The sequence below is a fragment of the Leucopleurus acutus genome (assembly GCF_964270905.1).
Source record: "Leucopleurus acutus genome assembly, chromosome: 3".
NCBI classification, from domain to species: Eukaryota; Metazoa; Chordata; class Mammalia; order Artiodactyla; family Delphinidae; genus Leucopleurus; species Leucopleurus acutus.
This window is the reverse complement of record NC_139145.1, coordinates 84,569,305-84,593,681: the sequence shown is the minus strand read 5'-3', so window position 1 is coordinate 84,593,681 and position 24,377 is coordinate 84,569,305. Positions and strand designations below refer to the sequence as shown.

Below are 24,377 nucleotides of genomic sequence, written 5' to 3'. Positions count from 1 at the left end.
TAAGTTTTAGGTGTGTGTGTGTGTATTAGCGTTACCTATATAAGCAACTGATGGAGGGATTTCCCTGGTGGTCCAGTGGTTAAGACTCTGCGCTTCCACTGCAGGGGGTGCGGGTTCCATCCCTGGTTGGGGAACTAAGATCCCGCATGCTGTGTGTGTGGCCAGAAAAAACAGCAACAACAACAACAACAAATGATGGAAAACATGAATGTTTGGATACTAAAAACCACAGGGAAATGTCAACTAGAGAGATGGTCTCTAGGGTCTGCCTGTTAATAACCTGGCTGTAAGCAGAGGACATTAAAGCTAAAGCCAGTGAAAACTGCAGTCACACTTAGTTCCATACTTTGGGTTAATGCAAATGTGTAGTTCAGAAAACCAGGTTTCTCTGGCACATCTTCACAAGGATGGCTGGCCAAGCCCAGTGTGTGCTGGAGCAGAGTCACTGGGAAAACTAAAAGTAAACGTGGAGCTACACACACACACTAAAGACTGAGGATATTTCAAGGAACTGGCTTCATTTAAGAGCTTGGACCTGTAACAGAAGGTCTTACTTGCCACTGTGTGTCTGTGCGGGCTCACTGGAGTTTTGGGTGGTTGCACACACAGCTGTAGTGAGACTACGAGATGGCCAGTCTGAATCTTTGCCCTTCCCCTGCCTACTGCCAGCTTTCCCATCCTTTGCTTTCCTAACTCTGAACATCCCATTTTCAGTAAATGAGTTTTGGAGTCTGTCGCACGTAAGGGGTGGGAGAGGTGAAGAGAGGGCTGGCTTGGTATCATAACTTGGAGATTGTGGCAGTGAATTGCATTTGGCTGAATTCTCTGATATGGAAAGCAGGCAACCTTTTGGGAATACATAGAGAAAATTTTGTCTGTAGCTGTTAATAGTCACTGATTCTACTTATTATTTTATATTGTTTTCTAATACAGTTTGGCTTGAATATTTACACTTTAAAATACATTGTTTTTTTTATAAATTACTTTCACTTTTTTTTTCTTTATATTCCAGTTAGAAAACTTTTTTTTTTTTTTTTTTGTAATTGTGTATGTAAGTATGTCATGACTTTGAATTTCATTTCAGGTAGTAAAAGGAGAGGTAAGAACAAAATAATTGTTTAAAAAGGGTGTATGTTGGTCCTGGGATTTGATTTTACCTGGTTTAAAGCTCTAATGAGGTAGCTTGTTACTGTTTCACGGATATTGGTAGAAGACGCAGTATTCTTGGGAGAGGGACAGAGCCTTACTATGCTAGATGCTCAAAGTGTTTCTTATTTTCTTACAAAATCTGTATGAGGTAGATTTTTTAAAATTTCTTTTAATATATATATATTTTTTTATAGAGTCAAAACAGACTTAAGCAATTAAGTAACTTGCACAAGGTTTTCCCAGCTAGTAAGAAGATTGGAACCAGTTTTTCTGAGCCCAGTTCTCTTACCTCTATATACTGTAGTATACAATTCTCTTAGTCCCCAGTTTGTTGGGTGGAGAGATCTGTGTGTATCTTTAGATCAAGATTTTAAATTCTGTGTATTTTGCTTTGTATTCTTACTGATTTCTAGTTTTTTGATATATCAATTTCTGATGGAAATGTTAAAAATCGATTGTGGATTTTGTCCATTTATCTATATAATTCTGACTTTCAAGTTTATACATTTCAAAGCTATATTTGGAAGTGATATATAATTATAAACTACATAATTATAAAAATTAAAATTTATATAATTGTAAATATAAAAAATACAATGCTATATATATTTATGTATTTCAAAGATATATAGCTTCAGGCAAATTGTTCGTGACAAACTGCTTTCCTTCTTTATCACTGTTTACTTATTTTTGCCTTATGTTTACGTACTATTAATATTACTATAATATGTGAGCTAATTTGAGAGTTGGTATTTGTCAGATACATCTTTTTTCATCTCCTTATTTTCAGTGTTCCTAATTGGTTTTATCTCTGGTGTGTTTCTTATCAGAAGCATATAGCCATAGTTTGTTTTTTTAAAATCCAGTCTGGTAACCCCTGTCTTTTGAAAGCTCGCCCCCCGACCCTAATCTGTTTAGAACCTGCATTTAGTTTTGTATTTTGAGTGTCATAGAAGTTCAAAGTGTAATGGAAATTTCTCAGAGCCAACGTGGTACTGCTGGGGTGAGCTTTGGGCGCAAATGTGTGCATTTTAACTCAAGCTCTCTGTCATTAGTAGTAGCCCCTTAGCAGGTTTGCATCTCTAGAGCAAACTTAAAAGACCATGTTAGAAAGGAACGTAGCTTCTTGATTATTTGAATACATTCTTTGGTTTGGAGTAAAAGGACTGTAGAATTAAATATATATATGGCATAAGAAGTTGAAAGGATTTTACTTTAAGGAGGAGAAGTAAAAACTACAGAATTGGCATCTCAAGAAATGACTCCTGTTTTTTATAGAGTCACCTATGCTGTGTGGAATACAATATAGTCATAAGCTTTTAAGCTGAAAGAACACAGTATGCTGTTTATCAAACATTCTAGGGAAATGAGCATATCATTCTGAATGTTCCCTTTTTTGCTCATTCATTATATGATAGAGGAATAAATTGCTTGGACAACTTAAAGTGCTGAGTTGTTTATCATTTGAATAAACAGTAAAGGTTTTTCAAAGTAAACATAGTGTGACAATTCTTGTTGTGTAAGTTTTTAGGGTAGAACTCTTGTCAATTTTTCATCTCAATAGCAAAGTAGAGCCATAAAGAAAGAGTTAGGGATAATATCTACATTCAAGGTGAAAGGTGATGAACAGCTGACTGTAAAGATTCCTTGAAGGCTAAGATCTACCCAAAACTGAGATCCCACTAAGGGAAGAATTCAAGAATGGCCAGGATATTTTTTTCTATAACAGGATGAATAAAGGTGACAAACTTACTGAGGTAAGCCTGTTGAGAACAAGCCTCATAGACACCTACGTGGACAGGGTTTCCACACACAGATAAATACTATTTTTTAATTGATTAAGAGTTATAATTAATAAAAGTCTCTTGTAACTGTCAACTAAAAAGTGGTCCAAGTTAGGAAGGAAGTTAAGCTGCTGGACTTGGTGTGTTTTGCCTTTCTTTGTCAGTCTCAGCTTTTCCTTACTAGGTCATTATTTGTCATGTTTTTTCCATCTAAGAAAAGTGCACCTGTATCCTGCAGGAAACACTGGAAATGCTGTTGGGGCAAATAGCAGAGGCAGTGCCATCCCCAGAGTAGTGGTGGCAGCGTGTGTTGTCAGATGCCGCTGCCCTCTGTCACCATGCTGCCTCTCCTCTGTGCAGTGTGGCTTCCTGTTGTGGTGCATGGCTCCCAGCCCGGCCAACGGAGCGGACCTGCTCTACACGCGCATCATCCGTCCTTTATTCCTGAAGCACGAGTCGCAGGTAGACAACATGGTGAATGACTTGAAGGACAAAGCCAAAGAGACTGCAGATGCCATCTCTAAAGAAGGTATGGCTCGGGGACAGCTGATTCAGCGTGTGAGAGGACATGGGATATACTGAGCCCACGTAACAAGCTTCCTCACTTTGTGTCCTATAACCTTTCCTCAGCCGTGTGCCAGGGCTAGTCCGGGATTTCTTTCCCAAGACTTTGCCTGTTGCCTTTACTTTTCCCGACATTCTGCCATGTCACATAAAACACATCATTCGGTCAGCACTTTAGGAAAAATGACTTTCCTTTGGTGGGTAGAGATTTCAGAGAGTCATCTGTATTTATACACAAGTGCCATCTCTTTATTTCATTTCAGGTTGAACTGCTTAATATGCTGTTCACACCGCTTTTGTTAGAGGGCCAAGAGAATGCCCTCTCTCTCAGCTCTCTTGATCCTTTCATTCAAATACTTATTTGTTGAGGTGCTTGATATGTGCCAAGCATGTTCATAGCACTGGGCATGAACCAGGGAACCAGACAGACCAATGGACCATAGTGAACTCATGAAGGTTACAATCTTGTTGAGAGAAAGAGAGAGACAATACCATTGAAAAGCAAGTTATATGGCATACTTAGCAGATGATACAGAGAAAGATTAAGCAGATAGAAAGATAGAGAGTGCCAGGGGCTGAAGGGAAGCTTACAATTTTAAATAGAGTGATGTAGCAAATCCTCACAAAGAAGGCTGTACTGAGTCCAAGTTGAAAGTGTTAAGGGTAGGAACCGTGGGGAAGAAAGCTGCAGATAGAAGAAACGGCATGTGCAAAAGCCGGGAGCGGGCAGAGTACGATTGGCAGGGGGTGACCTAGAGGGAGAGTTGAAGGAGACAAGGTCAGAGAGGCTGGGGAGTGGAGCTGGAAGAGGACAGATCATATAGTACCCTCCAGGCTGCTGTAAGGGCTTTAGGCTTTTATTCTGCGTGAGATGGGCGTGAGCTGGGGTGCCACTGGAGAACTGTGAGCAAAGGAGCAACATGATTCGTCCTCTGTTGGAACAGGCATATGTTGGCCACTGTATTAAGACTAGACTGAAGGGGGACAAGAAGGAAATCAGGAGAACAGTTAAAAGGTTATTGCGGTGATCTGGCTGAAGATGGTGGTGGTGGCTTGTTTGTAGTGGTAGCAGTAGGAGGTAAGAAGTCAGATCCTTGATATATTTTGGAGTTAGAACCAGTAGGATTTGCTTATGGATCAGGCATGGAGTATGAGAGAGGAGTCAAGGACGAGGCCAAGTTTTTTTAGCCTGAACACATGGAAGGATAGAATTGCCACTGAGCTGGGGAAGACTAGGTGTTAACAGGTGTAGAGGGGAAAATAAGGAATTTAGTTCTGGACATAACTTTGTGTCTACTGGGTACATGGAGAAGTCAGCACAGCCAGGTGGATATGGATGTTGAGAATTCAGGAGACAGGATAGGGCTAGGGATAGAAATTTGGGGGAGGGGGGTTACCCACATATGGACAGTATAATAAGCATGAGACTGGATGAGATCACAAGGGAGTGAGTGTAGTTAGAAAAGAGGAAGTCTGAGGCCTGGGCCCTGTGGCCACCAGTAGTTTAGATCGAAGAAATGAGAAGCAACCAAAAAAGTAGACTGATAAGGACTGGCCAGTTGAGCAAGCAAGAAAACTCGAGACTGTGGTATCCTTGGGGCCAAGTGAAGACACTGTTTCAAAGAGGAAGGAGGGGTCTGTGGTCACACGGTACAGACGGGTCAAGGAGGCTAAAGGCCGAAAACTGACTCTTGGATTTAGCAGTGAGGAAGGCACTAGTCGTCTTGACAAAACAGAGTTTGTGGGGTGGTGAGAGCAAAATCCTGATCAGAATGGATTTTATGGGAGGAAGGGCATGAGAGAACATAGATTAGTCTTTTCAGAAGTTTCCCGCAGAGAGGAGTAGAAGAATGGGGCTGTAACTGGAGGAAGGTACTAGGGTCCTGAGGATGTTTTTTTCTTTTTCTTAAGGTAGAAGAAACAAAGTAGGTTTGAAAATTAATAGGAATGATCCAGTAGAGAGCAAAAAAATGATAGGAGTGAGAAGGTGAATTGCTGGAGCTCTGTCCTGGAATAGACCAGAGGGGACAGGGTCTAGAGTACAAATAGAGGGATTGGTCGTAGGAGCAGGAACAGTTTAGAATCATAGGGGGGGAATCAGTGTTGATGGGTGAAGATGCTGGTAGCTGAGCGTATGTGATGGTGAGAGTTTACAGAAGTGATTTTCACATCACATCAAATACCTCAGTAAACTAAGAAGGTCAACTGAGAGAGGGTGGGGAAGGAGGTGATAGAAAGGGGAGATGGTATGAAATAGCTACTTAGGACGAGGGTCAGCAAGCTTTTTCCGTAACGGGTCAGATAATAAATACTTCAGCTTTTGCCGGCCGTCAGGTCACTGTGGCATCTACTCAACCCTGCCATTGTAGCTTTACGCAACACACAGCCAGAGGTGACACGGTGACCAGTGCGTGTGACTGTAATGTGCTGGCCGCTCTAAGACAGGGGCGAGTGGATGGACTAGGACAGTGTCGTGTGATCGCCAGGGGGCATTAGAGGCTCACGGGAGGTTTGTGTTCCTGGACTTACAGTGAGGCCGCGTAGTCTGCTAGTGTTTTCTTTTCCAGCCACATTTCCAGCTGTGTGGGTGCAGCTGTGGGATAGATGGAGAGCTGTGTCCGGGTTGACTTGGTTAAGTGGGAGCTCTGAAGGGGGATCTAATGAGTGGTTCATGTTTGATGGCGGAGGAGGGAAGTGAGGACAAAAGGGAAGTGAGGAACAGTGAAAGGGGTGATAGAATCGATGGCTTATACAACCAGGTGGTGGGGGAAGAAGAACTCGGAGTCAGGAAAATAGAGGGAGCGGGCTGCAAAGGTAGGAGGTGATGGTGGAGTGGGACGCTCGGCGCTGAGACCGGAGAGGGGCAGCCATTACTGGTTGTGACAGTGAGGACGTGAGGTAGGCTGGAGCAGGTAGGGTGGAATGTCAAGGTTATTGGAGGGGAGGAACCAAGAGGCCAGGATACTGGAAGAATATCGTAATCACTGATAATTAAAGTAAGAGTAGTGCTAGAGAGTGATATTAAGTTTGGAGTTAAAATCTTAAAGAAATGAGGCAGCACAGCCCAAGGGTCAGTGGACTGGAAAAAGAAGGGCTAGTGGGAAAGATAATTTGATGACATGAGATTCTGAACATGGCCCTGAAGAACAAAGGACGCTTTCTGGACCTCCAGACCCAGTAGTACCAGGGTCATGGAAGGAAAAAACAGCCGAAACTTGAGAAAGCAGTGTCCTTAGGGGACAGCCAGGTTTCTGTAAAAGCAACAAGGTGAAGGAAACATTCAGAGAAATGGATGAGGATAGAGGAGATCTCGCTAATGATGGGACTTAAATTCCAGAGGGCACAGTAAAGGTTTTAAAAAGTGGAGAATGGGCATAGAATTAGAGAATTTAAAAAAAAAAAAGTTCTACAATAATAAGAAAGTGGGAGACAAAAGGTGACCTGGCCCCTGAGGAAGGAAGATCCCCCAGACGGTCCCCCGGCAGCTGTGTGTCCCCGCAGTGGTGTGCTCTCCCCCCACCCCCCCAACAGGCCGTTCTCTCCCGACGCCCGCTCCTGGGCACATGGCTCCAGTCTCCTTCAGAACGTTTTTTAGTTTCCTCACATCCTCCCGCTTTGGGATCGCCAGTTCCTTTTTAAGAGATTTCTTAACTGTTCCTCCTTGCTCTTAGCCTAACCAGCAACCTCTGGTGATGTCATTTCTGTCTAATTTGCCCACATTTCTTCGTCTTTGATTCTCTCAGATCTCAGTACTCTGAAATCCGATTTTACTTTGATACATTCCTAAACACAGGTGTGAGAATGAAAATAAGTTAAGAGGAATTTAGGTGCTGACACATTTTAGACTTTTCTCCCAGTTTCTGGATTCTCCAAAAAGGACATTTTAGCAAAAGGCTAGTTAAGAGAGAAGCTGCAGTTTCTGTGTAAACTTTGTTCAGCAATTTTGAGTGAAGGGAGAGCAGCTGTCAGGCAGCTGGTGAACAAGGAGGGCCTCCTTGACTGGCATTCCCCTTGGGGCTCCATCAAGAACAGCTGCAGTTTGTGGAATCTCAGGAGGCCTGGAGGCTTCCAGAACACGCCCCCCTGCCCCATCACGCGTATCACACTCACTCTTACGGCACATTTCAAGCCACTTGGTAATTAGGCAGGGTAGGTGGGGCTTAATCTCCCACAGATATAAGAATATTTTCCTGATGAATGTAGCTTCGTGCCATGAACTTGAAGACTTACAGCAAACTCTTCCCATCATACAAGGAAATGGTGGCACAACGATAAAACATAAACATGCATATAAGTATTCCGTCATTTCTTGATTCAGGGAATGATGGTTTTCTCTGATTTTTGTCACCAAGGCATAGACAGCTGACCCTGTTGTCATCAGATTGAGACATAGTGAAATTGTACAGGTGAGCACTAAGGCACAAAGGAGAATTTCTTGAATGTGCAGGAGACACTATACGCTCAAGGAATCTCTCCTTCTTGTGATACTTAAAGGAGGACAGAGGGCAATGGCTTAGGTGACAGTCACTACAAGGGGGCTAGGCCAGACGATCTTCAGTAACTCTGCTCAAGTACTCAGGATTTGCCCTTGAAGAGGTCTCTTGTCCATTTCTGGGAAACTCTCCTAGCCCTGCCCACAAACCTTGGTATGTTCTCATCTGAGCATGAGTCATCCAAGTTGTTAATCTAGTAGCTACATTAGGCACAGAACCGCATTGCAAATAGCTCTGATGCAATTTTCTTTCCTCCTAACAGCCAAGAAAGCTGCTGTGAATTTACTGGGTGAGGAAAAGAAGAGCACCTAAATCACTGACTGGATGAAACCTTTCTGCCCTCTCTGTACCTTCCTTTTAGAGCTTGATGTTATGTTAGGAACTGTGGTATAATCATTTTAATAATGTTGCCTTGGAAACATTTTTGATATATTAAAAAAAGGAATGTGTAAGTTTTTTTGCTTACTTTTACTGTCTGTATACACAGGGAACATTTAAATTTAATGCAATGGGCAGTGTCCAAGTTTTTGGAAAGTACATTTTGCCTCTGGGTAGGAAAAGACACATGTCACCATCCTGCAGGAAATATAAACTTAAAATTATATATCCTACAGGCTTTGTACTTCAGTGGGCTCTCTCTGCATGCATTTTCTCTGTACTTTTAGGATACTCTATAACGGTCTACTTCATGGAATGTACAATTTTGTATTAAATGTTTTTAATGTATTTGTGCATACACACGCATAGGGAAATGTTACTGTCTGTGCGTAATGCTCATAGGGAGCTCCTGCCAAAGGCTGAAGGTTCCACTGTGCTGGTGTGATCTGAATAATACTTTAGAAAATTAATACACATGAGTAATGTTTCGAGTGAACAGTTAAGTGATAAATGAGGCTGAACTGGAGGCTGGCCTGGTGGTTTTCCTAACATTGTAGCAGCTGAATACAAAAACAGCTTTGTAAAGCAGTCAGTTGAGTGATAAATGGGGAAATGTACACACACACACATCACAGCTCCCAGTTCTGCAGAACTACTAATATTGTCTTGTAGCTTTTTAAAAATTGGCTGATAAGCTTTCAATCTGTCTGTTTTTAAGATGCTATAGTGGAACCCATCCCTGCTTTCACCTTCATAGCTGAATAATATGCTGGTTTAGTCTTGTTTCTTTTCCAGTCTTTTTAAAAGCAGTTAAGGAACCTCCAGAGGCTTGCCCACTTCTGATTACATGTACATTCTTGTTTTTATCATTAGCAACTACATGCTAATGATGACACCAGGCTCTAAGAGCAATTCTCGGAGAAGAAAGGAAGTATGATATAACCCATAATCCAGTTGGCAGTGGTTAAGACAAACAGCCTTCACCTTCTTTCCCTGGCCTTTAAGGTCAAACACCAGATGCTTCCCTAGTTTACAAATCAGAATCATTTGTAGTCCATTTACACGCCTTCATCTTTATGCTTTACTTTGATAAACTGCACACAACTTCATAGTTTAAGTACAGAACACAAAGTTAAAATTAACGTCACTAGCTTGATTAGCCACATAGCTTATAGGGACCTTGACAACTTGTCTGTACTACAGAATCTGAGCTTTGCACCAACCATACTGCTAGGATGCTTCTGAATTAGACTAACCTGACCAAAACAAGAGCATAACAAAACTAAAATTAAATATCCAAGCCTGTAAAATATTTCTTAAAGCAAATAAAGATGATTAGTTCCCTTTTAGATAACAATTAGGTAAAATCATGATGTCTCATGAAATCATTTCTCATGAAATATCAAAGATGTCAAAAATAGGGGATAATATCACCCTAATATTATAATAATATGGATAATATCACACCCAATATTATAATAATATTTGGGGGGGGGAATGTGATAAGGCATCTTATTAACCATACCTTAAAAAATAAAAAACTTTTGGAAAGCAAACAGAATTACTTGTTATTGGAAGAAAATCAAGCCTTAGGTTAAAGATTTTAAAAAGTACCTCTAGGAGTATTTAAATCCCTTTCCCCATAAATAAACTATGCTTTTCTTGGTGACAGAAGAATGAAAATTAGCAACTTCTAGCTAATCAGAATATATAATCAGATTGTTAGTATGCAAAATATGTAACTTTTAGTATACAAAGTATCAGGCAAGGTGGAGCATACAAGTTACTATTGCTCATAACTACTTACAGGCTAGTATCAGTTTTAAAACTACTATACTAAGAAAATCCTGAATGCAGTATTTTTTATCCCTATAGCTTTATCCTGCAGTGCATTCTGTAAGAAACTTTAGTTACTGTTTTTGGCAGTCAACGTGTACATATTAATGACAGGAGAACTTATGAGTTGAGCAATTCTGTCTGTTTCGCTTTCCCAAATAAGATATTGCCATGGCTAGAGTATTTGAAAAACTAATCGAGCCTGTGTCTAGCTATAAGACAAGCATTTGTTTATACATGAACACTATTTCGGGGATATGTAAAGGCAAAGAATTCCTACGACAATTCTTCTACTTAAGAGCTTCTGATTGACAATTACTGCTACTCTGGGGAGTCTTCTGCCTACAGCCTGAAGAACATGAGCATAGCCTTTAAATAAGTTACCAACTATCCTGAAGATGTGATACAGTAAATGAAAATGGATGTAAATAAAATTCCGTTATCTCATTGAGCTGTTTTAGTTCATTTTATCTGATGGGGCTTAAAAGACTTTCCCTAAAAACATACCAACCAAAAAAAGTTTCTACCAGTAATTAGCATGAGATGGAGAGGAAACCTAAACTACTCTTGACCTTTGAAATAACACAGGTTTGAACTGCACGGGTCCATTTACATATGGATTTTTTTCAATAAATACATACTACAGTACTACACGATCTGCGGTTGATTGACTATCCAGTTGCAAAACTGCAGCTCTGGAGAGCCGTTTGTTTGCAAAGTTATCACTGGATAGTTGACTGTGATAGTTGTCAGCTGTACTGCTTTCTACTGGCATAATGTATTACACACAGTCACATACAACTACTAGTTGGTGTTATTATTGCATGTAAGTATATTTTGATGTAGTAAACACATATGTGCCTCCAAATCACTCTGTACTTTAAGAGACCAAGAAAAGAACTTGGGATTTTATTAAAAATACCTACTTCTGGAGGGCGTACTTTGGTCAGCTTCATCTCCTGCATTTGCTTATTACATGTCTGTATGTCTAGAATCATGGTGTTTAGAGTAATAGATACAATTCACATCCTTAGCCATCAAATATTACAGTTCTATATAATACAGCAGGAGAAAGTAAATATATTTGAGAATGACCTTATTTAAAAGTTTTTCTGGCTGCTTACTACAGTATTAGCTTATAAAGTATCTTTGTAAACACACACCTCAGAGAACTAAGAGAAATAGAGGTTATTTGGTCATATTAGTGGTTCTCAAACTTGTGTGCATCAGGATTTCTTGGTGGGGGTTGCGGGATCGGGAATTGGTAAAACAGATTGCTGGCCTCATCCCCAAAGTTCCTGATTCAGGAAGCCTGTGGCAGGGCTGAAAAATCTGCATTTCCAACAAGATCCGAGGTGATGCTAATGATCCAGGAATCACAATTTGACACAAAACCACTGGGTTAGATTAATTCTCTCTTTACACTTAGTATACAGAGGTTTTTCAGGCCTGGGCTGTGCGTTACAATCATCTGAGCAGCTTTCAAAAAATACTGGTATCTGCCTCCACTACCAGAAATTCTAACATTAACCTACTATACACCCAGGTGCCAGTATTTTAAAACTCTTCAGGTGATTCAAACATGCAGCCAGGGTTGAGAATGTGAAATAAGATTCGTATTTATGGCAAGACAAGAAAAATTTAAACATAAAAATTCTTCTCTGTCCTTTGGTCTCCCCTCTCCCCCCAGTGTGCACTGTGTACCCACATTATGCATTGACCAAAGCTCCCCCATTAGCAGGAATACCTGCTCAACCATAAATAGCAACATTCTCCTAGCATCAACAAGACAACTCCTTGAAAGATAACAGGCCTTCTTGAGCTTGTAAAGGTTCACATAACCCACCACGATGGCGCTTAGATCTGGATTATGAAAATTGTCAAGTACAAACACATCATTTAACATACAGCCCTGTCTTAAAAAAAACCATATATAAACTGTGTCTTGACTTCTAATGGGCAGAACAATTCTCAGAGCTTTCTGAGATGCTCTTCCCGGGTTTGAGGATGCTCAATCCTCAAATTTGGCTTGAATAAAATTTTCCCATTCTTTCTTAGATCAACTGATTAAATTTTTCGCCAACAAGAACTACTGGTAGAGACTACTAGTAAGGTCGAGCGAGAATCCCAAGGTCTGGAGAGTTTGTCTTAGCTCATTAGTTCACCTGGTGTGTTAATTTCCTATTGTTGCTGTAACATATTACAACAAATTCAGTGGCTTAAAACAACACAGATGTATTAGCTTACAGTTCTGAAGGTCAGACATCCAAGAGGTTGGCAGGGCTGCATTTCATCTGGAGACTGTAGGGGAGAATCCATGTCCTTGCTGCTTTCAGCTTCTACGTGCTGCCTGCATTCCTCGGTTTGCGGCTACTTGGTACTCTGACCTCTGCTTCCCTTTTATAAGCACCTTTGTGATTTACATTGGGCTCACCTGGATAATCCAGGATACACTCTGCAGCTCAAGATCCTTAATCTCATATGCAAAGCCTTTTGTCATGTAAAGTAACATACTCACAGGTGGTTTTGTTTTTATTGTTTTTGTTTTTTTTTCCGCGGGGGCGGGGCCAGTGGTAGGGAGAGCGGCCCATTCTGCCTACCCCACCTAGTCTCTCTTTGGGTACAGAAATTTCATTATAGTTACCCTCAATATCAAAACAACTGTAAACAACTTAATGTTGGGAGGAAACAATATCAAAACAACTTAAACAACTTAATGTTGGGAGGAAACTAAAAAAAAAAAAAAAAAAAAGGGTTTAGGGAAGAACTATTCATATCCAAGTAAAGACTGGAGGTTTATCCTCTGGAGATAGTAAGAGGATCTTTGGAGTAGGGGACACAGGCAGAGTTAAGGGAGGGAAATTGTATTAAAAACAGGATTGAGCGACTAAATGCTGAGACCCATTAGCCCCACCCTGCCTTCTCCCACTAGGCTCCCAGATCTTTATCTTCCTGGAAGCTTCTTAGACTTCTCTCTGGGGAAGCACATCAGCCTAAGAGAAAACACCTCTGATCTTGGAAGTTTCCCCCAAAATGTCTCAGCCAGATATCCCTTTAGTGAAACTCACAGTCTGCAAGCCCTTCTTATATGCTCAGAACTTCCAATCAACTTTTTTGGTCTTTCACTCTTAAAAAAAAATTAAGGAAAGCCACTTAAACATGACAGGAATCTAAATAAAAACAATTAAAAAAAAAAGTGACTTGGAAGTAAAAGGATATAAACCATACCCTCTAAGAAAGAAGAAATTACATCCATGAAATAAGAATAGAATGCTAGAAAAAGGAAACATTTAGGTGACAAAAGAGCTTACAGAAGTTGAAAATAACAAGAAAAATGAAAAGTTCAATAGAAGGGTTGGAAGATAAAGCTGAGAAATTCTAGGAACTAGAACATAAAGACAAAGAAATGGAAATAAGAAAAAAAGATAAGAAAATTTTAGGACTTGCCCAGCAGGTCCAATATTTAAATAAGGAATTCCAAGATCAGCTCTCCGGCTATAGGATGCCTAGATGCTCAGAGCCTGAGGCTGATGCCACCAGGACCCCGGGGGAAGAGGGGCTCTGTTCTCATCTTTCAATAAAGCTGTTGGTCTAATTTTTTTAAAAAAGCAATTCCAAGATCAGAAAGGGGAGAAAAATCAATGAAATTTTCAAGAAAATCTCCCAGAACTGAAGAACACAAGTCTCCATATTGAAAGGGCCCATTAGGTACCCAGTACAATAGACAAAAGGAGACCCACACAAAGCACACTGTTGTGGTATTTAAGAATACTGAGATCTGAGTTTCAGTAAGAAAAATGTGAGTCACGACAGATCATGAACTAGAATGGCTACAACAGAAGACCATGAAGCAATGCCCTTAGACTTCTGAAATGAAATGATTTCCAATTCTAGTTCTATACCCAGCCAAACAGTGTGAGGGTAGAATGATGACACTTTCAGATATGCAAGGTCTAAGAACATTTACCTCCCTTACATTTTTCCCAGGAAGATCCTGAAGATGGGCTACACAAAACAAAGAAGTAACTCAAGAAAGAATACATAACATGCAGAAATACAGGATATCCAAAAACAGCAAGGTAGTGAAGCGAGTCATACTCTGAATGATGGTGAAGAGAGAGACCTGAGTGAAGCTGTGCACTGGGTGGAAAGGGTAACTAGTAGAGATTAGAGGCAGGTGAAAGGCTCCAGAAGAGACTTCTTTAAAAAGATGAAATTAATGAACTACTTGGGCTTCCCTGGTGGTGCAGTGGTTAAGAATCCGCCTGCTCAATGCAGGGGACACGGGTTCGAGCCCTGGTCTGGGAAGATCCCACATGCCACGGAGCAGCTAAGCCCATGAGCCATAACTACTGAGCCTGCGCTCTAGAGCCCGTGAGCCACAACTGCTGAGCCTGCGTGCCACAACTACTGAGCCCGCGCACCTAGAGCCCATGATCAACAAGAGAAGCCACTGCAATGAGAAGCCTGCTTACCGCAACGAAGAGTATCCCCTGCTCGCAGCAACTAGAGAAAGCCTGCACACAGCAATGAAGACCCAACGCAGCCAAAAATAAAAATAAATTTAAAAAAACAAAAAAAATAAACTATCTGATGTGAACAAACTATTTGTAAGGTTGTTTTGACAACTGATAGTTTATGGCTGAGTTAGTGACAAATATTCAGAAAACTGAGCAAATAAAAGAAAAAAATTAGCCCCAAAGAAATAAAAAATAACCACAGCATACTCAAGAGTGTTTCTGGAGATCAGCTGGGGATCTTCCTAAATGCATTCAAATTCTGGGCTTGGGCCAGAGATTCTGCGTTTTTCACAAACTCCCAGGGGAGCCCAGTGCTGCTGGATCCCTGACCGTAATTTTGAACAGCAAAGGTACTACATGGTTCAGCTATGAATGGAGTATAGGATAATAATGTAAACTCTGAATAGTGATTAAAATTATAAAATACAGTGGTAGGAGGGAAGATGGGAAAGATGCATTCATATGTTGGGGGTAAAGGAAGGAAAACGAAATCATCCTCCTCTACAGATGGAAGTTAATGCCTAAAATTGAAACTATTAAAACTGGCTGGCTCTTTAAATTATGTACAATATTGATAACAATAAAGCCCTTAAAAAAAAGGGCAAAGGATGTGAACATAATTCACTGAAATAAATACAAATGACATTTCAACATATGAATAAATGCTCAATTTTGCTCATTAGAGAAGAGTCTATTTTTCACTTGACTGGGAAAGAAGCAAAGTTAATTATTCACTGATTGCAGCAAGATGAAGAAACAGCAATATGTTACAGCAATAGTTGTGAAACCTTTTCTGACAATCCTATTGTCCCATAAGTAAAAGAATTTTAGATTCTAGTGATCTTTCTGTAACAAATCTTTTAAGTTGACCGCCCCAGTATCCACTCTCAACTACTCACTTCCTTGGCTGTCTCTACTATCAGGACTGAAAGGCTGTATTTCACTTTGTGCCAGAGTTCTTGACAATGAAACTTAAGTGAAAGTTGGCCAGGAGGGATTTTGAGAAATCTCTGGCTTTCCTTTTAACGGGGCACAGATGTGGAACTCTGATACAATGTCGGGTCTGGTATCCTCCCTTTTACAAGCTTGCAACAACTGTAAGGATGTTAGAAACATGCCATGGATAGCGGAGTAGAAAGGTATGAGGGCATCACTGAGCAACCGAACCAACACCTATAATAACCTTTGGGTTTCATGTTATTTGAAAAACTTTAATTCCTGCTTAAGTCCCTCATCATTTTCTGTTACACAGCCAAACACATTCCTAAGTGATACACTTCCCCAAAGAGGGCTTCTCTGAATCATGTTTTGCAACCCTGTATTTATTTGTAAGTCTGATATATAAACTGCTGTACTATTATGTTCACTATAAAACATATTAACAACAGAAGTCATTAGAGAGAAAAAAACCTAAGTAACAATTCTAATACTTCTTCCTGCATACCACTGGATCATCTCATACAGCCTGGATGTGTAACCCCTTTTAAAGTTCTGAAAGTCTGGCTTCGTTTATTCTGTAATCACTTGGAATTGTTTGATCTCAAGCAGTAAAAACTTAAAGAAATGGGGATTTAAAGGAGGACATAAGGGGGCTCATAAGATTCACAGAAGAGCTATACCAGGCCTCAGGAAGACAGGAATCAGGATAGCTCAAATTTGTAAACAATTCTCATCACCATTTGTACTTGTGTTTCTACTCCAGATTTAGTATTTGTGAGAAATAATCCATTGGCCTGGCTTGGGTCATATCCTGTGGTCAGGATGCAGTCCTGTAATTAACTGCCCTTCCAGAAGCATATGGAGTCAGGGAAGGCAGTTCCCCAAGAGATGATCAGTAGACAAAAACATATGGCTGGATAAGGAGTCTCTTAAATTTTACACAAAATCACCACTTTTAGAACAGTGCTTTGGAATAAAGTTAGAATCACCAATCCAATTTAGTTTCTTGAAAAAATGTTTATGTCAAGGTGCTAAAGCATAGGTAATTTTAGAACTCCAAGTAAAATAATATTCTGAAGTCTACACAATAAGCAAATCTAAAGCTTAAACTCCAGGACTTTCCACATGCCAACAAACTAGTAATTGATTAAACAATTCAATTACAATAATTGAGTAGAAGAATATGATCTACAGAGTGAAGTCAGAAAGAGAAAAACAAATATATATTAATGCATATATGTAGAATCTAGAAAAATGGTACAGACGATCTTATATGCAAAGCAGAAAGAAAGACACAGACATAGAGATCAAACATAGGGATACCACGAGGGAAGGGGGTGTGGGATGAACTGGGAGATTGGGACTGACATATATACACTACTATGTGTAAAACAGGTAACTAATGAGATCCTACTGTATAGCACAGGGAACTCTACTTGGTGCTCTGTGGAGACCTAAATGGGAAGGAAATCTAAAAAAGAGGGGATATATGTATACGTATGGCTGATTCACTTTGCTGTACAGCAGAAACTGACACAGTAGTGTAAAGCAACTATACTCCAAGTAAAAAGAAAAAAAAGAATATGATCTACAGACTGCCTGTTCATAGACCTCCAAAAGGATTTAACCACTTTCTTCTGGTTTTAGGCTCACACTACGCTTCCACTCCCCATTTTATTCTCTTTATCTCCTCTGCTGGCATTAACTAATTTGTAAGCAAAAGCTACAAAAGTCAGTTTGAAATTTATTTCATTAACTTAAAAGAGGAACAAAATGTGTACTTCAAATCTTATTAAACTCATTTATCTGAAACATGTTTACACAGAGGACAAACAGATATAGGATTTCAAGTAACTTATGGTAGAGTCCACTGTCCATTTAAAAAAATGATTCTTTCTTTCACAAAAACTGCATTAAAAGGCAAAAAGAAAAAATTTCTTTTATACTTCCTAAGAGCTGGATGCATATTTCTGATGTAAATTTATTTCATTGTCAACTCTGATGCTGAAGCTGGGAGGCACAAATGTTCATAGTTCAGTTAAATGATGCAAACAGAAAGCTTCTGTTTCTCTCAGATACAAATGAGAAACCTCCATTCATGTCTCTTACAGTAGTACCACATCCTTGATTCTCATACCAGGTCACTTCTTCTTCTTTCCCTTCCCTTTTTTACTTCCCTCTCCTTGCTGAAGACTCTGGTCACCACCTCCGGTTTTTTGTGTCCTTGTTTTCAGTTTAGGTATCATTTCTGCAGCATACAACATTACTGACTTACCTAGGAACAAGAAGTTAGGCTTAGTGTATAATCTGAGAAATAAGACATAAAAGGTCGTTAACTTGAAAATCATGAAGTTTAAGAAATCATCACCACATCAAGAAAATAAGAATTTAAAAAGAAAAAATCAGGGCTTCCCTGGTGGCGCAGTGGTTGGGAGTCCGCCTGCTGATGCAGGGGACACGGGTTCATGCCCCAGTCCGGGAAGATTCCACATGCCGCGGAGCGGCTGGGCCCGTGAGCCATGGCCGCTGAGCCTGCGTGTCCGGAGCCTGTGCTCCGCGACGGGAGAGGCCACAGCAGTGAGAGGCCCGCATACCAAAAAAAAAAGAAAAAGAAAAAATCAAATGACTATGAAGACAATGATTTTCTCAAGTGGGGACCTTTCCTGGAGAAAATGTATTAAGAACAATGCTGAAATAGTTAAATGAACAAAATAAAAATTTAGAACACTTTATTTGAAATAAAAAATTTGATCTTGGTCCTAGGAATTGACTTGAAGATCAAAGGAAAATATATCTAAACATAACAAGCTGAAAACAGAGTCAGGATATCATTGTAACTTAAGCTAGGAAGCACAGGCCCTCTCAATCTTACAGCAAACGCCCATGTCATTAAGCTACAAAATATGTCACTCACACGCCCAAATGATTTATGCCCACGTGCCCCCTGCTCTGGGCACCAACCACCTCCTCCAGCTCCAGTGGCTGCTTTCAACACATCAGCCGCTCAGCTCTGTTTATTACTTTCTTACTGTTTTCTTACTGGAAACAGGAAGCAACATCTTTTCAACTGTAGTTTTTACTTCTTTGTTATTAACTAGTCAAAGCAAAAGGTTGATGGTTTTTGTTTTTTTTTTGGTCTTTTGACTTGTAAGAAGTAGTGTAGGAAGATGCCAAAGAAAAGAAAAAATACACTGACTATACTACCTGTCATTCCCGAGTCAGACCCTTAAGTTTCTAGAAATATCTACTAATTCTGACAGGTTTTGGTAGATATTAATAACCAAATAATTATGTTAGAATAATAACCAGTTATTTTAATTCAATTAAAAACAATTCAGTTGTCACTTTGGGGTTACTGTGTCAAGAAAAAAATTAACAGCTCCATTTAAAAAACCTAGAACATATTTTTTACAAATAAAAAATTCAGAAAAGTAAAGAATTACATGTAAATAAATACTCATCTTCCCAATACACCGAGTTAATATATTGGAACACTGAAGTTTGTTTTGTTTGGTTCTCATTGTTTTTTAAGAAATAAAACACTAGAGCTAATGCTACAATCTACTCTGACCATCACACCCCTGACCACACTTCTCACTCCCTACTCGCCATTAGGTTAACTACTACCTTAAGACTTGGTGTTTTCTTCTAGTCCATTTCAAAAGTGTTTATATATATGTCAATAAACAATACTGCATATACATCAATCAATAAACAGTAATATTTTGTATTTAAATGTATACCTAAGTGGCACCACACTATGCATATCTCTTGCGTTTTTCGCTCAATATGGCTTTTTATTTTTAATTTTTTAATTTATTTATTTATTTATTTATTTTGGCCACCCTGTGCAGCTTGTGTGATCTTAGTTCCCTGACTGGGGATTGAACCCCAGGCCCCTGGCAGTGAGAGCACAGAGTCCTAACCACTGGACCGCCAGGGAATTCCCTCAATATGGGTTTTTATTTTTTTATTTAATAAATTTATTTATTTATATATTTTTTGGCAGCGTTGGGTCTTAGTTGCTGCGCATGGGCTTTCTCTAGTTGCGGTTAGCGGGGTCTACTCTTTGTTGCAGTGCATGGGCTTCTCATTGCAGTGGCTTCTCTTGTTGCGGAGCGTGGGCTCTAGGCGCACGGGCTTCAGTAGTTGTGGGATGTGGGCTCAGCAGTTGTAGCTCGCGGGCTCCAGAGCACAGGCTCAGTAGTTGTGGCGCACGGGCTTAGCTGCTCCACGGCATGTGGGATCTTCCCAGACCAGGGCTTGAACCCATGTCCCCTGCATTGGCAGGCGGATTCTTAAGCACTGCGCCACCAGGGAAGCCCTCAATATGGCTTTCTAAATTTATTGACAGAAATGAATAACAGACCTCAAGGGTCTCTAGGATCTGAAATAGCAGTAATGTGTGACCATTTAATAATTTCACATTCTTAACCTGGGAACAATGATGGGACTTCCAGAGGATTATAAAATGTTCACGCAACAATGTTTTTTTTTTTTGGAGAAATGATTAGTAGGTTTCATCACATTCTCAAAGGTCCTTAACTTAAAAGAAGTTAAAAGCACTGTTTACCTCTCTGCATCAGCAGCAGCCCTTTTTCTAAATTAATCTATAGAATGCAAATTACGTTTTTGACCTGTCAAAAGGTCAGTTTTAGAACATTTTTGACAGTGTAGAGGAGTAACCTATCCCAAACTTAATTCATTCATTAAAAAAAACTTACGTGATGGGAACTGTACAAGACAGAGGCTGCCATCTTCCTGTTTGAGCTGGACCCGGACCCTGCCCCTGTACTGAAGATCACGATTCCATTCTCTAGAGTACATTTTATTTTTCTAACATAAAGAAATAAATAAAAACAGGCTTTAAGAAAGTTACTATGTCAATGAGATGAGTATGGAAAATAATGAACAAAGAACCATATCATACCTCAAGAAATACATTAAGTCCAACTGCTGAGCATACATCTTGAATCTCTGTAGCTGTAGGATTTTCAACAGCCTGAAAAGTTAAAAACAAAAACACTAAATAGCTCAGCTTTAAGTGGATATTGCTACACTGTTGTATAAATCATTTCAAATATCTGATCAAAACACATACCAAAATCCTACGTTTCCTTTTTTTTTTTTTTTTTTTTAGGTACAGTTGTTTCCATTGTAATTTTTAAATTCCTGGGACTCACACTGATTCATACTTGTGTATCCACCTCCCTTCCAAGAGAACATAAACTTCACAGGGTTAATACTGGTTTAACAACTATTATAGATGCAACCATTTCCTCCCTCCCTCCTTTCTTTCTTTCTGTCTGTATTTACTCTTTAGTGTCCATACTCAGCAAATTATAAGGTATAACAACCTTATGTTCAGAATAGACAAAGCTTAGTATGGCTAATGGAGATTCCATTGCTTAATGAGGAGCAGTGTTTGTCCTGATCACCAAGTACCCTTTCTGGCTCCTCCAGAAGCCCTCAGAATTCTGTAGTCATTATTGGTACACTTTGATGGACACATCTGTCTATTAAATAAATATATGCTAGGAACTGTCTTTGCCACAAGGGTCTTTTTTCAAGGAGTCTACATAATACAGATGCAACCACTTTAGAAAACTGTTTGGCAGTATCTACACTAAAGTTAAATATATGCATTTTTTATGGCCATGCAATTCCACTGCTATAGGTATGTTATCGAGGAAAAATACAACATAGACAATCTCAAGAATGTTCACAGTAGCACTATTTTTAATAGCCCCAAACTAGAAACAACCCAACTATCCATCAATAGTAGGCTGGATTGTGGTATATACACACAATGCAGTACTACAGAGCAGTGGCTTTCAGCAAGGTAATTTTGCCCCCTGACATTCAGCAATGCTAGGAGACATTTTTGATCATCACAACTAGGGTGGGGTAGGGCACTGGCTTCTGATGGGTAGAAGCCAAGGATGCTGCTAAACCCCACACAGCACAGCACAGCACAGCCTCTGCAACCATGAATCATCTGGCTCAAAACGCTGGTGGTGCTGCTGTCGGGAAACCCTACAACAGAGCAATGAAATTCAACAAACTACACTCACAAATGCAGGGTATAAGCACTCGTAAGCTGAAACCTCATAAGCTTCATGTTCATTGAAATCAGACAGACATAAAAGTATATCGTGTGTAATGCCACTGAAATAAAATAAGAAACAAGCAACAGTAATCTATGGTATCGGAAGTCAGGGCAGGGGTCATCCTTTGTAGTGAGTGTATATGGAAGGAACAGAGACTGGGAAGGGACATAAAGGAATCTTCCTGAGTGCTGGTAACGTGTTCTTTTTAAAATCTCGGTGCTTGGTTACCCATGCGTACTCATTTTATGAAATTTAATCAAAATAAACACGTAAGATTTACGTATGTTTCTGTATGTATGCTATAAATCAATAAAACTAAAAACAATTCAATCATTCTCCAAATTATCTTGAGATCTTGCTTCCAGAGGCCTCTGTCAATGTGGCCTGATGTTAGGCATTATTCTGAATCAGTGCTTTGGCGTCTTCTCTTTTACCCTGTAGCAGCAAAGCAGACTTTCCTCTACACATTTAAGCAGTAGAATGAGAGATATTAAATAACACAAAAATAATGTACTGCTTCAGGCCAAGTTCCTTAAATTCATCATCAGATTACAAAATGTAAATTAATCTTAAAAAAATAGAATGTAACATTAATTTTGAAAATGAAAAGCTACAAAGACCCCCTTCACTTGGCACTAGGCACTTTCTAAACTTAAGCCACCAGGCCAACTAAGAACTCGGGTTTTCCTACTGAAACAGCACAAGGCAGAAATCATCTCTTTTAAAACTATAAACACGTACTTTTAAAAAGTATTAATTTTAAAGTAACTTTACCCCTCTCAAAAAGAAGACGATGACGATGATAATGGACATAAAACTGTAAAACTCAACATATGTGAATTTTCTGCAAGTCTTGTTTAAAAACACAGCTGCATTCTGTATATCATATTGTACAATGCCAGAATTTTGGTTTCCTTTATTAAGGGAAAGAGTGTCATAACCTTAAGTTTAAAAAAACAAAAACGTGCAAACCCTACAACACTCCACCCCCAACTTCTTTCAAACACAGGCTCATTAAGAACCACTTAAAAAATTCTTTCAGTTATGAATCAGTGCCCTCCTGCATCACCATTATTAATGAAAGCACCCCAATTGTTGGCTGCCGTTCTCCTCATGCCCCAAACAATGCAGTAAAGTAAAAGAAGCCTTTGTGGCCCTGACGATACAACCTCCCCAGGCCCTCAAAGACAGAAGTATCAGCCCGCTTACCTTACTTATGGGGATTCGCCGCCCCTCCGCTATGGTCTTCTTGTTATTTAAATAAGCAGGATAGATACAAATGAACCTGCCACAGGAAAAGCCCAGCTGGTATCACTCGAGAAATATTTCCAAAAGTTCATTCATTCTTTCTTTCATCATCATCATCATCATCAGGATTGCCGGTACACCTATACTATTATGCGCTTAACTTTTTTTCTTTAAATTGCCTCCCCTCTACTTAAAAAGCGAACTTTAACTTAGATGGAAAAAAACATCGCTTGCTGGAGGGAGGGAGGGAGGGAGGGAGGGAGGAAGGAAGCAACGCCGTAACTGTTCAGTTAGATACAGGTGCCTGTCAAAAGCTTCTGATGGCGGGGCCTGCTCTCTTATATAGAAACTACGAGTCTGAGGTATTAAAGGCTTGAAAGAACTCAAACGAGCCTTTCCGAACGCACCAACAACTGAAAGAACAGATTTTTCACACTGTGATTACTTAACGTCATGTCCACGTAGCACCCAAAGTCCTCTGTCTCACGCACAGGTAAACACTGAGCTAGGTGAAGTTGGGATCTAGGAACCTGCGAACAGCCCTGGCGCAGCCGGCCTCAGGGAGGAACGGGCGCAGGAGGACAGGCCCGGAGCCCGGGGCTGGGGCTGAGCTCCCAAGGCGAACCTTCCTCAGGGCTGGGGAAGTCTGCGCAACACCCGCGGGCTCGCCGCAAGCCCCTTCCTCTCTCCGGACTCACCTGTCCTGGTCGGCCGGGGACCGCGCAGCGGCGCAAGCCATCTTCACCCAGCCCCCAGGCCGAACTTGCAAGAAAAACCCAGCCTGAATTCCGCTCGGAGATCTCCCAGACCACCCCATTTCCGGCGGAAGTCCTGCCCACCGAAGCGCTTTTGCGTCTGCCGTTTTTCACCGTCGGTTTGTTCCAGCACCTGTCGCTCGGCGTCAGGGTCTCTAGTTTCTGACGTGGCGTCGAAACCTCTCGCGAGAGGGTCCACGAACGCTAGTAATTCCTTCGCTTCTCAAGAGCTCGCCAAAACCAGCCTTTGGGGCGCTTGCCCTGTCACTAAAATTGGCTTAAGCGTTCACGCGCTTTCTTGTCCAATTTCACATTGCGTTTGGATGCTGCTAACTTCTCTCGTCCTTAGAGTAGGGCTCCACACCGCGGGTGATCTGTGAGTTCCTAGCAAGTTGTTAGAGTAGGCAAGAAAATACCCTTTATGTTTAATCTTTAACCGCTCTTGGGCCCTGCAGCTCGCTTTCAACTTGGCAAAAATGGAACTAGCAAAATTACTTGGCACTGTATTTCAGTGTGCTGTATAATGTTAGAAGTTTGACTATACACTTTTCAAAACCTTTACCCTAAAATTCACTGTATTTTTACATACCTTAGGTTAATT

The 24,377-nt window shown here is 40.3% G+C and overlaps 2 protein-coding genes across 2 annotated transcripts in view; one reads left to right on the top strand and one right to left on the bottom strand.

Moving 5' to 3' along the window:
• Positions 1-10,725, top strand: part of REEP5 (receptor accessory protein 5) — a 45,343-nt gene extending 34,618 nt beyond the window's left edge. The window contains exons 4-5 of the mRNA XM_082837003.1: positions 3,294-3,462; positions 8,253-10,725. Coding sequence (XP_082693129.1) covers positions 3,294-3,462; positions 8,253-8,302 — 219 coding nt within the window. The 3' untranslated portion in view covers positions 8,303-10,725. The remainder of the gene's footprint in view (positions 1-3,293; positions 3,463-8,252) is intronic.
• Positions 10,726-16,700: 5,975 nt separating this feature from the next.
• SRP19 (signal recognition particle 19) lies at positions 16,701-23,838 on the bottom strand (the record flags this gene model as incomplete). The annotated part of the gene is made up of 5 exons (XM_082835506.1): positions 16,701-17,938; positions 20,388-20,499; positions 20,594-20,665; positions 22,983-23,058; positions 23,720-23,838. 5 exons carry the CDS (start codon positions 23,836-23,838, stop codon positions 17,805-17,807), a joined length of 513 nt encoding a protein of 170 aa, XP_082691632.1. The 3' UTR covers positions 16,701-17,804.
• Between the last annotated feature and the right edge of the window lie 539 nt (positions 23,839-24,377).